Here is a 14,035-nt window from a genome sequence, read left to right as displayed (position 1 = left end):
GCCACCAGGGAAGCCCAGTAATTCTCTCTTTTGACCCCATAAAACTTTGTTGATCCCATCTCTTTTATTAAGGTTACTAATAGAATTTGTAATCCTCATTTCACTTGAGCTTTCACAGGGATTTCACATGAGTCAAACTCCCACCTTCTTGAAATATTGTCTTTTTTGTGCTTTGTGACAACTCACTTTTTGATTTTCCTCCTTCCTCTCTGATTCCTCTTTCTCTGTCTCTTTTGCAAGCTTATTCTCATTGTTATATCACTAAATATCAGAGTTCCTCAAAGATTCCTGTAGAGCCTTTCCTCTTCTCACTCTTTACTCTTTCCCTAATGATTTCACCCATACCCACATAACGGCTTCATTTACTGACTGTATACATATGACTTATGAATTTATATCTCTAGCCTAAATAGCTGAGTTCTAGAACATACTGTTTTCTTGACATCCTCACTTGGCTATCTCACAGGGATCTTAAGTTTTGTATGTTTAAAATTGAACTTTTGATGTTCCCTGCCAATCTGGTTCCTACCTTTACTCGTCCTCATTTGGATTAGTGTTACCATCCTCTACCCCTTTTGCTCAAGCATGGAATCTTAGTGTCATCCTTTCTGTCATACTGCCCTTTTTTTATGTCTATTTGGTCACTAAGTCAGTTTCTTTGTATCTGCTCTGCCATCATCTTTGTCTAAGCTATCACCATCTCTAACATGGAATACAAAAACACGGTCTCCTAAACAGTCTCCTCATATCCATTATGGCTCATTTTCAGCACTTTTTCCACACTGCAGCTAGTTATCTTTTTCAAGCACAAATCTGGTCAAGCCATTTCAATTTTCAATTAGTCTTGGAATTTTTTAAAAAATGGTTAACACAGCCTGGAAAGCTTTGCATTGTCTAACCCCAACCTCTCTCTCCAGTCTTAATAATAATATGATCTCCCTTGTACTCTACAATCCAACTACACAAGATTTTCATTTTCTCTAATGTGCCATGCCAAGGGGTGTTATCAGTGCTATTATTCCCTCAGCCAGGAATGGTTCTTTTCCCTTCATATAGCTAAAGTCTGCTCATCCTTTAAGTTTTAGCTTAGGAAAAACGTATCCTTCAATTTAAACTGTGTTACTCTCTCATAAACCAGCTTCATTTCCTTCAGAACACTTATCACAAGTTGTAGTTGTTCATTCATTAATGCAATTATCAAACTAATGGCTCTCTCCCTGAGACACTGTAACCTCCATAAGGTTATGGACCCTTTTGACTTTACTTTCCCATTGCAACTCCAGAGCCTAATATAGAATTTGGCAATAATACATGTTCAATAAATATTGTGACACAACTCGATGAATAGTTATTAATATAGAATGTTTGCTTCTTTTATTATCCCTCTTAAGAAAAATTTAAAGTAACATGTGGAGAGGACTGTAATCCCACATATAATGGATGATGAATAATAACGACAAAATGATATACCTGAGGTATTTGGCAATAATTGAAATGAAAATCTCTTGCAACACTTTAGCTCTGTGATTTGACTACTTTCTATTTTTGAAATATAGTGGTAGATTTTTTTTTAGGATTCATTAAATGACCCACATATTTGTAAACAATACATATATATATATATATTCCCCATTGATCTTTGTGAGAGAAAACCACAGCACGTCTCTCTGGTGTTAGACCAATGTTCCCTCTGAATTTTAAGAGAATATTCTAAATTCCTATCATGGCCAGATTAAGAGATATGTGCATATGCACCCACACATAGACACACAGACACACAGACATACATACACACACAGACACACACGCCAGGGAAATATTCAAGCACTAATTTCATATGAAAGAAATTCAGCTTTCTGTTTTTCATTTTGTAGAGGATGGCCATTCATCCTCTTGTTGACTTATTAGATGTGACTAGAAGAGAGACCTCTCCAACTGTGAGCGAACAAATTTTCATTCGGGTAAGATGTCTATACATCATGTAGGTCATTTTGTCGACTGGAACTAACCCTTGTATATTAGGTCCTTACATGTTAGGTCTTCTAATACTTGAATTTCTCTAATAAAAGGAGACATGATTTTATGAATTCTGAAAAGGTATTTGTTACATTGTGACAATCTGTAATGTGAAAATCAATAAGTCAGTTCTTCTGGTAAGAGGTAAGAACAATGGAAGTCTGAATTCTAGCATTTGCTCTGTTACTATCCAGCTTCCCTCATTATCTTAGAAAAGTCTTTTAACTTATTTGTGACCTTGGTTTCCTAATCAGTAAATTTAAATGGCTGTTTAAATGATCTCTAAAGTCCTATCCAGGTTGAATAATAATAAATAATAATAATAATAATAATGAGTTATTTTACTTCAAATTATAACTGTTTTTGGTTTGTTTAACATATTAATTCTTAATACTAAACTATAATTTTCAGCACATGTAATGGCTTTTTATACATAAAACACTTAAGTTTTATTAATAACTATGTGCCTAAGAATGTGTACAGATAAGCATGACTAATTCAACTTTTTACGTTCTTTTCTTCAAATTTTAATACTTGATTGCCCAAATTGTAAAAAAAAAAAAAAAAATATGTTGGGATTTTTATTATAATAGAATTACATTTTTAGGCTATTTTGGGGGAAATCATAGTTTTTACTGTATTATTTCTACCATATGGATGACTTTTAATGACTGTATAATATATATTATATTGATAAGACATAATTTAATTTATTTCAATAATTTATAGGATGGAGTCAAACTTTACTTTCTTTTTTCCAACTTTTTATTTTAAAAATGTCAAGCATACAGATTTCAAAGATAGTTCAATGTATATGTATATACCGTCTACCTGGATTCAGTGTAACCTTTGCCATCTTTGCTTTACCACTCTCTGTCTATATATGTATATATTATTATTGTCATTTGCTGAATCATTTGAGATTAAGTTGTAGACAGCTGACTATTCACTGCTAAATATTTCAGCATGTATTAATATTTCCTAAGTAAAAGGACATTCTAGTACATAATCACAATTTTTTATCAAATTCAGAGTTTAAAACTGAAACAATAGTATAATCTAACTCCATATTCAAAATTTTTCCAAGTGTCCCAATAATGTTTTTTTGTTTGTTTGTTTTGTGGTACGTGGGCCTCTCACTGTTGTGGCCTCTCCCGTTGCGGAACACAGGCTCCGGACGTGCAGGCTCAGTGGCCATGGCCCACGGGCCCAGCCACTCCGTGGCATGTGGGATCTTCCTGGACCGGGGCACAAACCCATGTCCCCTGCATCGGCAGGCAGACTCTCAACAACTGAGTCACCAGGGAATCCCCCAATAATGTTTTCATAGCATTTTTCTCCTGATCTAGGATATACATTGCATTTACTTGTCATATCTTTTTGGTTAACTTTAATCTAAAACTATTTTTCTGCATTTTGTTGTTTTTTATGACACTGGCATTTTTTAAAAGTGCATGAAGTTACTTTGTAGAATATCACTCAAATTGGGTTTATTATTTCCTCATACATATATTCAGGTTATTTTTGTGATGTTATATCAAATTAAACTTTTAATCTTAGTATTTAAAGTCCTTTGTTAACTATTTTCTCTTCCCCACCCTTGACCTACATCTATCCAACCTTCTTTTTCTCATAAATCTCTTATATAGTTCCTTGTTTTCTCCCATGCATTTTACTCACAATGTTCCCATTACATAGAATGATTTATTTTTTCCATATGTAACCCCATTTCTTCAGGGCCAGCTCACAATGCACATTTTCATATAAGCCTTCTCTAACTCCATCTTTTTCCATTTCTTTCCTAAATTTTCCTTTTCTTGTTGCATTTATACATGTACACATGCTAAGTTTGAACTGTATTATCATGCATGTGTTTTGATCCTTGTCCACTTCTTTAAGTCTTGTCTCTTCAATTTGGTTCTATGTCCTTCAAAGGCAAGGGCCATGCCTTTTATAGTTTTATGTCTTTCACTTTACCAGGACCAGATTTTTGGTAGATGAATGAATCTATCATATGATATTGACTGATATGTGCACTTTCAATTTTAAATGGAGTGTCTCCAATGCTTATACTAGAATTACTGCAAATATTCTTACATATAAATATAGATGCTCCTTTTTATGCTTACCCTGAAAAGAGCTTAAGATTAAAAAAATAAGCAAGTGGGATGAAATCAACAATTTTTAAGACACTCTAGAGGGATTATTTTATTTGGTAGTAATTGACCAAGTTCCTCATGCATACTGTATATTTAGACATATGTTTTCTCCTATTGTAGTTATTTGATAATTTGCTGGCTGGCATAGAAGACATATCAGGACACTGGGGACAATATTACTGGAAAGACAAGTGAGAATTTGCCAAAAATATGCTTATGTACATGTATAGAAAAGTGGAAGTGAGACTGTATCTCTTTCTGTATGTTTCTCCTGGGTATAATTGAGATTTATTCATCCACATGTTATAAAAAAGATGACAGCTAAATAACAAAGATCTTTCTTTTTCTTTTTATCATGAAGGACATGACTGATGCCAAGTCCAGATCCCAAAACTAAATTGTGTGCCATAAAATTCTCAGACCTCCCTTTTTTGGGGGTAGGGGATATTATGCCCAGTTCTAGAGAAAGGGATTTTACATCAGATCATGTTACTATCTTAATTAAAGTTTCTATTATCTTGTCACTTTAAAAATATCCAAACTTTTTACCTCAGTTTACAGATCTGGCTACTGTTAGCTTTCCTTCCCCATCTCATTCTGTTCTCTCTGCCACATACTACACTGTAGCCATGTTGTCCTTCCTAACACATTAAGTTCAGCACATGTCTAACTTAAAGCCTTTATGTAATGTTCTGTCTGTCTGGAATGCTCTTCTGTCTGGTCTTTGCATGCCTAGTACCTTCGTGTCATTTAAGCCTTGACTAAACTTTCATTTCCTCAAAGAGTTCTTCCCTTAATACTCAATCATTCTCTATTATATCAATGTACTGTAATTATCTGAATAACATATAACTCTCTAATATTTTAATGTCTTATATTGTTTATTAAATAAAATTTTATTTTAATTTGAAAAAATGTAATTCATATAAATAATCATTATTCTTATTGTATGTTTCTCTCCAACTAAAATGTAAGTGGCAAAAGGGCAGAGACCTTGTCTGCACTAAGTTCTGTAACTGCAGCACTTAGAAAAGTTCCTTCCACATAATAAGTACCCAAGCAATATTTTTGAATGAATGACTAAATGAATTATAAAAGGGATATTTTTAATGTTCATATTAAATCTAGTCCTAGATTTTAAATCCAAATGTTTAAACTATTCTAAATTATGATCTATTCCTAAGCGCCCTGGTAGCAACCCTTATTAAATCTGCTGCTTCAGTCTAGATTCCTTGAAGGAGCTGTGTAAAACAACAGATATGGTTTTGGTTTTTTATTTTTAACATCTTTATTGGAGTATAATTGCTTTACAATGGTGTGTTAGTTTCTGCTTTATAACAAAGTGAATCAGTTATACATATACACATGTCCCCATATCTCTTCCCTCCTGCATCTCTCTCCCTCCCACCCTCCCTATCCCACCACTCTAGGTGGTCACAAAGCACCAAGCTGATCTCCCTGTGCTATGCGGCTGCTTCCTACTAGCTATCCACTCTATGCTTGGCAGATACGGTTTTAGCAACAAACCCTTGGCACAAGCGGTAGGGTTGAAACTGTCAACATCCTTTTATGCCACCATCCAGAAAAGATGTTTTCTAAGGTGAAGTTAATGTTAGAGAACCAAGAGAAATTATAATAGTGGTCACCCCCAAAGCAAGTTTATTTTAAACTCTGATAAAGAATAGATTAATTTACCCTTCTTATAAATGCAGAAGATCTAACAAAAATCGGTCTTTTCCACATGTTTGATTTGGATGTTTGTTTTTGATCACAGAGAAGGGTTGTAAACCATGAATGGGACACTTATTGTCTTGTCCTTCCTGATAATTCAAACGGCCAAACAATTAAATATTTTTTACAATAAACAGTTTGAGCTAATTACTTGACTTTCTGTTTATGTTCCATGTGGTTTTATGCAGTGACTTTTGTCTGTGGAAGAGCTACACGCACAGACTTTGAAAACTTCATGAAGAACCTAGGGGCAAGACAGGAATAAAGACGCAGACCTACTAGAGAATGGACTTGAGGATATGGGGAGGGGGAAGGGTAAGCTGGGACAAAGTGAGAGAGTGGCATGGACATATATACACTACCAAATGTAAAATAGGTAGCTAGTGGGAAGTAGCCACATAGAACAGGGAGATCATCTTGGTGCTTTGTGACTACCTAGAGTGGTGGGATAGGGAGGACGGGAGAGAGGGAAACACAAGAGGGAAGAGATATTGGGATATATGTATATGTATAACTGATTCACTTTGTTATAAAGCAGAAACTAATACACCATTGTAAAACAATTATACTCCAATAAAGATGTTTAAAAAATACTTCATTGTTACATAGATTTGGGTCATCTCCTTCTCTTCTTGCCTTTGCTCTCACCTATTCTCACAAATATCCTCTTCCTCTAAAATAGCATCTCTACCAAGCTCTATAAATTTCTGGGTCCGATTTTTTTCATTGATAAAAATTGCTATTTAACATTCTACAGTTTTTTTGTTTTGTTTTTCTGATACTGCCACCTATTGTCTTCCTGAGCCAATTTCAGGTTGACAACTTGAGCACAGAGTCAAGGTCACCTTAGACTCCTGGAGCATCAGAAAGTGCCTTTTTTAAAAAATGTAATACAGTTTACTTTTCCCTTTAAAGAAGTAAAATATGATTTGTTGTTTTAAATGTTAAAAATGCAGAAAAGTAGAAAATATCATCTTATTCTTAAGTAACAATCACTTGGTATACTTCCCAGTCTTTTTTCCTATGCTTATTATTTTTATTATTATGCTCATACCATATATATAATTTTGCTTTTCTTTTTCACTTAGAATAGTTACACACATTTTGACAAATTCTTAAAACTCTTAATGAAAATCATTTTAAATGGTTTTAAAATATTTCCTGACATGAAGGAATTGTAATGCACTTAATTAACTATTTTTATTGTTAGGCATTATGAGTGTTTCCAATTTTTCTGTTTTTATAGAATAAGAGTGCAGAAAAAGTGCCTTTTAATATGTAAAAATTTGAAAAAGAAGTAGACCTCAGGAAATTATTCAAGATTATGGTGCATGTTTTTAAAAATATGAACTTATTGACCATAAATTTATATTTAGTTGAACATTTTCACTCAGGTGTTGTGAAACTGTGGTTTAACATGATTTATTTTTCATTTTGTGAGTTTACTGTGTGAGTTTAAATTCAGATTCCCTAAGTAAACATTTAACACAGTTGTTCTATTTTTTTCCCATTCATTGAAATGAACTATATAAGCCCTCTTCCTTCAATGACCTTCGCTGAAATATAGACCCTACTTGGCCAATATTTCTGTCTTTGGTGCAAAGGTTTTATCTTCATAGTCTGTGTTTCCCTTGGCTTGGTTGACATTAATGGGATAAACCTAAAACATCAATTTCCTAATAAAGACATATTTGAAATTAAGTAAAAATTTCTTACGTTATTTTCTTTTTACACCATAGATTATTTTTTTTCCATTTAAACAAAGCACATTTAGAATAGGCAGTTGGTGAACCAGTTCTGGGACCATCTAGCTAGTGTATAAAATGCTGAATAAAATGACAGTAATTTTTTATCTTATATGCTTCTTGAACAGACTGGAGTATTTCAACAGCAAGTATCTGCAGAAGATTTTGCTCAGAGAATATGACCAGCTCAAATCAAGCATTGTGCTTCTTTATGAAAAGCTTGAAAGAAAACATGCCATTGAACTAGCAGAAGCCGGCCAGTTAATATACACACCATCTAGTGCATCTTTTCTGTAAGTGTGTGTGTGTGTGTGTGTGTGTATACACCCATGTGTTTGTGCATGTTTGTGTGTCTTCATTTGTTTAATGAGATATCACACAAAAATTACAGAATTATTTAAAGTCCCTTCCCTTTCAAGCACAGTTATCTTTCCTTGCATCACCTCCTGGGAAAATATGAAGAAAAACTTAGATAAAATGGAGAACATTTCTTTGAGTACCACAGGCTGCATTGTTTAGCATACAGTGGTGAACAAAGCGTAATGAAATAAACTCTGTCTATGAAACTTAAATAAACTCTATGAAACTTTAGTTTCTAAAAGTTTAAAAAAGTTATCTATCTTCCAAGAAGTACATTTGTATTTTTATTTTATTTAAAGACTCATGTTAGGTAAAATAATTTATCAATAGCTTTTGTTGATTAAGGACTGAACTGAGTATTAAAATGTATTTAGTTTTTTTATTATTATTTTGCTGGGGAAAGTCAATAGACAAAAATATAATTTGGAGTTTTCCTTGATGTAAGTCTTCAGACAATTGTTAGGAGACAATTGTAGAGAGATCTTGGAAAGGGAAAATATAACAAAGGGAAAGTAATAAAGGAAGGAAAATATTACTATAAATAATTATTTACTGTATTTGGTGTTTGAGTAGGAATTGGTGTTTCCTGCATCATGAGATTTTGAGGCAGGGAGGTTCTTTTTATTAAATTTTTATAGAATTTAAAAAATCTTTCCAGAATAATTTGTTTTAACAGGTATGAGGTGACTGTAGTTGTGTATTTAGCCTATGACAAAAGGATTAACTAACTTATGCTTGGATTCATCATTCTCAACCAGGAAGTGCTTGATTTTGACAGGAATACATTTCACCAGCGGATAACTCATTTCTCTATTCTACATTCAGAAGTCAAGGCCTCAAAGTTTAGCCATTGTTGAATAGTAATTAGCTAGAATACTATTGCAACCCTTAGATATATATGGTATGTGTTGACATGGAACTATATCCAGGACACAATGTTGATTAGAATAAGAAGGTTGAAAAATAGAAAGTATAGCATGATCATTTTTTGTAGAAAATATAATTTATATACCTCCATCTGTATATGTGCATAAAAATTCTAAAAATGTATACACCAAGAGTTAATTGTAATTGTCTCTAAGTAATGACTTGAGTTTTGTATTATCTTTATATTTTCATATATTTTTGGTGTATGTATATATTAATTTTATAACCAGAAAAAAAATGTAAAGGTATCCAGGAAAGGAAATTCAAAAGCAAAAGCAAAACAGAACTTAAGGTAAAAAAAAAAAATCCCAAACTCCACAGTTGAAGAATGTGAATCCTCTGGGTTCCAAACAATTGACTAAAATTAAGGGATGCCTTTTCAAGAATAAGTTAGCAAATAAACACTGGAATAGGATATCAAAATATAGTACAAAATAATTTTGTTTTAAAATATTATTAATTAGGACATATTTTTTTTTATTGTTGAGGTTTTGACTTGCCTTTTTAAAGTGAACTGCATCAGATGACCTCCTGAAGTATTTTCTGCTATAAAGTATTTCTGCTATTAGCTGGATCTTCTGTATCAAGTAAGGGTATACTGGCTACAGAGAAGGACAGATAGACGGGTAACAATTTTATGCTGTAAATCCTTGAATAGAGTAGGCTTTGGACCTATTTAGGAATGTTAGTAATTTTTTATTAAGCCAGGTATATGTAATCAAAACAAAGTTGAGAGCTAAGTATAAATTTGATATATTTGAGTTATATATATAGCAATTCTGATTAATTCAGGACCCTAAATGTGAATTTCACTTAATGTAAATCACACAAACTGGCTTTCATCATTGTCTGAAGTGACCACAGAAATATTGACATTTCCCTTTGATGTAATAGTATAAATCTGGCATTAATATTAGGATAAGAAGTATCCTAAATATTTAGGAATTTATAAGCCTTTATTAATGATAATATGTCAGAATTTGGATGGAGACTAAAGCTTTAATTGCATAATTATCATAAAAATATTGTTGTAGGCTTGTATATATAGGAAAATCTCAAGTCACTTCATGCCCATTAGGATGGCTATTTAAAATAAATAAATAAATAAATAGAAAATAGCAAGTGTTGGCCAGATTGTGCTGAGATTGGAATACTTGTACATTCCTGTTGGGGATGTAAAATGGTGCAGCTGCTATGGAAGATGATACAGTGATCCCTCAAAAAAATTAAACATAGAATTACTGTATGATCTAGCAATTCCACTTCTGGGTATTTACCCAAAAGTTGTGAAAGCAGAGACTTGAACAGATGTTTGTACACCCTTGTTCATAGCAGCATTATTTACAGTAGGCAAAATGTAGAAGTGACCTAAGTGGATATTGATGAATGGATAAACAAAATGTGGTATATGCATACAATGGGGGATGTTATTCAACCTTAAAAAGGAAATAAATTTTAACAATGCTACAACATGGATGAACCTCAAAGACATTGTGCTAAGTGAAATAAGCCAGTTACAAAAAGATAAATACTGCATGATTCCACTTATATGAGGTACCTAAAATAGGTAAATTCATAGACTGAAAGAAGAATGGTGGTTTCCAGGGCTAGGGGAAGGTGAGAATCAGGAGTTATGATTTAATGGGTACAGTTTTATTTGGGGAAGATGAAAAATTTCTAATGATGGATGGTGATGATGGTTGCATTAAACTGTGAATATATTAAATGCTACTGAACTGTACCTTTTAAAATGCTTAAAATGAATAAAGTAAAAGAAAAATCTCAAAAGCCATTTGAAATGCTAGTATGAAACAGCATAATTCTGATGCCTGGTTTCAGTCATCATAGTTAAATTGTTTTGCCATTTTCCTTGCATAATGATTGAATAAGTACTTTAACTTAAATTTCAATGGGTATTCAATCTATATCTTTATTAAAGCCATTTTGAAGAAGTACTATCAATACTGTATAAATACTTTTTTAGTAGTATATAGAGTAAACAGAGGTATGGATTATAAAAGTTTTAGTACTCAAAAAGAGAACTGTCCTTTGAAATATTTTTAGCGCATTGTTGAGATAAATGGACTTAAAAGTAGAAATTCCCTGAATGTCTGAATTTGCTACCCTTAAAGTTCAGATTTCTTCTTTACAATGAGCCTTTCTCCACTCCTCCTTCTCCACTCCACCTTCAATTAGCCTTTCAGACCACCTTCATAATGCATCTATTGATAGTTTATCTTTCATGAATTAATTTATGGAATTTGTATATTTATGTGTTGCATGCATATAATAAATCCAGTACATTTTTTTGCAGCCACAGTCATGGAACAGCCAAGTCAGCCCCATCCCCAATGCCTCTGGATCAAGATCTTATGGATAATATTCAAGAAATACTGACCACAAGCCTTTATAAAATCAAAGGAGTGGTAAGATCTTCTTCAGTACATATTACTTTATTTGTCACACAAATGGAATAAATCTATATTCTTTTCATTTTATAGTTCCAAATGAAACTTGCCCCCATATATATCACAGGAATATTAGCAGGGTAAACGAAATGACAGGTCAGTGTTTAAGTCACATTCCAACTTGTTATTCATAGGAAAGTGCTTTAACATTTTCTATTTAATTGCCAGTGCAGTGCATTACATGATGTCCAAGAGTCCTAATAGATAATAGCATTTTTTAAGTATACTTTTTTTTTTACAGTAAACCCTATTCTATTTAGCATATTATAAAAATGGGGTATTTTAGTTAGTAAATTATTTTTGGTTACTACAGAGCTGCCGAATTCCAAATTTAAAAAAATTTAGACATGATAAAATAGACCTAATACATCTAGATTGAGAGTATGTAATATTTCTTGAATAATTCAGAAATCTGAAAATTTCTAAGCATATTAGAATCCTATCTTTCTTCCTTATTCAATGAAAAAAAATCTTGTCTGCAGATCAGTATGTGCAATCTCATTTTGAAATGTAAAAGTTGGCTTTTAGGTTAGAAACAGCCCAATTTAAATTTGTATATTTTTAAGTCATTGCTGTTAAAACAATTTTTTGCCTGTGTGCATTTTGCAACCCTGTAAAAGAAATGTAATGGAAATGCCAGTTAACATAAATGTCAAAAGCATTCTGTTTAGTAGTGTGCTGGATAACAGAGCTACTGTGTGGTGGAGAGTCTTAGAGAATAAAGCTCAATAGATATGAAAAGCACTTTGAGCTCTTGAGGAAAAAGCTGAAAAGTAATTAGAGCAATAAACATCTAATAATAATAAATGAATATTACTCTTTTAACGCAAGCTTGCTCATGATCCAAATTATTTTCTCAAATTGGCATATCAATGTAACATCTTTGTTCTCTGCATTTCTTATTTTTAAATACTACCTATTACATTAGAGTATGAAGTAATTATAGTTTTCAATGAGTTATAAACAAATGGGTCTATATTCTTCATTAAGTCAGACTCATTTTAAAGAACTGCGTATAGTCATTTTCCAGTTTTATTGAGGTAAAATTGACATCCAGCACTGAATAAGTTTAAGGTGTACAACATAATGATTTGACATGTACATCATGAAATGATTAGTGCAATAGGTTTAATAATCCATTATCACACATAGAAACTACATCAAAAAATAGAAAAAAATATTTTTTCCTTTTGAGGAGAACTCTTAGGATTTAGTCTCTTAGCAACTTTTATTTATAAGGTACAGCAGTATGTATGTATCATGTTGTACATTACATCCCTAGTACTTATTTATCTTATAACTGAAGTTCTGGCTTTTTGACTGCCTTCATCCAATTCACCCTCCTCCCACCTCCATCTCTGGTAACCACAGATCTGATCATTTTTTCTATGAGTTTGTTTGTTTCTGAAGTATAATTGACTTACATCACTTTGTTAGTTCCTGGTACAAAACATAGTGGTTCGATATGTGTATACATTTCAAAATAATTACCATTATAAGTCTAGTTACCATCTATCACCATACAAAGATATTAAATAACTATTGACTATATTCCCCACAATGTATATTTCAGACATATGACATTTATTTTGTAACTGAAAGTTTGTACCTCTTAATTTCTCTCACCTATTTCTCTCCTCCCCCCATCCCTTTCCACTCTGGCAACCAACTGTTTGGTCTCTGTATCTATGACACTGTTTCTATTTGCTTATGTTTGTTCATTTGTTTTGTTTTTAGATTCCACATAAAAGTGAAATAATACAGTGTTCGTCTTTCTTCATCTGTCTTATTTCTCTTAGCCTAATACCCTCTAGGTTCATCCATGTTGCCACAAATGACAAGACTTTATTCTTTTTAATGGCTGAGTAATATTCCATTATATATTCCATTGTATATACTGAGATATATATATATATATATATACACATATAATTGTATATAATGCTGCAATGAACATTGGTGTGCATATATCTTTTTGTATTAGTGTTTTTATTTTTTTTCAGATAAATACCCAGAAGTAGAATTTCTGGATCATATGGTTGTTCCATTTGTAATATTTTTTAGGAATATCCATACTGTGTTTCATAGTGGCTGCACCAATTTACAGTCCCACCATCAGTGCTCAAGGATTTCCTTTTCCCCATATCATCACCAACACTTGTTATTTGTTCTCTTTTTGATAATAGCCATTCTGACAGGTGTGAGGTGATATCTCATTGCGGTTTTGATTTAGATTTCCCAGATGATTAGTGATGTTGAGCAGCTTTTTCATGGGCCTATTGGCCATCTGTTTGTCTTTGGAAAAATGTCTATTCAGGTCCTCTGCACATTTTAAAAATTGAGTTGTTTGTTTTTATGATGCTGACTTGCACGAGTTCTTTGCATATTTTGCATATTAACCCCTTGTTAGATATATCCTTTTGTTTGGTGTAGTCCAATTTCTTTTGTTATAATCTTTTAATTTTATTCCCTTGTTGTCAGAAAAGACACTTGAAAATGAATTCCATGTTGTTAAATTTGTTGACATGTTTTTTTAATCTAGCATGTGATCTATCCTTGAGAATATTTCATGGGCACTTGAAAAGAAGCTGTAATCTGCTACTGTTGTGTGGGATGTTCTGTATATATT

General features: G+C 32.5%; 1 protein-coding gene across 1 annotated transcript in view; it reads left to right on the top strand.

Annotated features, from left to right (window-relative positions):
* LOC131748104 (sodium/hydrogen exchanger 2-like) overlaps positions 1–13,427 on the top strand; it is a 40,092-nt gene extending 26,665 nt beyond the window's left edge. The window contains 5 exon segments of the mRNA XM_067023163.1: positions 1,875–1,961; positions 4,296–4,366; positions 7,780–7,944; positions 11,253–11,364; positions 13,410–13,427. Coding sequence (XP_066879264.1) covers positions 1,875–1,961; positions 4,296–4,366; positions 7,780–7,944; positions 11,253–11,364; positions 13,410–13,427 — 453 coding nt within the window.
* The last annotated feature ends 608 nt before the right edge of the window (positions 13,428–14,035 follow it).

The sequence above is a fragment of the Kogia breviceps genome, chromosome X, assembly GCF_026419965.1.
Source record: "Kogia breviceps isolate mKogBre1 chromosome X, mKogBre1 haplotype 1, whole genome shotgun sequence".
Lineage (NCBI taxonomy): Eukaryota > Metazoa > Chordata > Mammalia > Artiodactyla > Physeteridae > Kogia > Kogia breviceps.
Note: the sequence above shows the minus strand (reverse complement) of the source record. Positions and strands in the feature narration are given on the sequence as shown.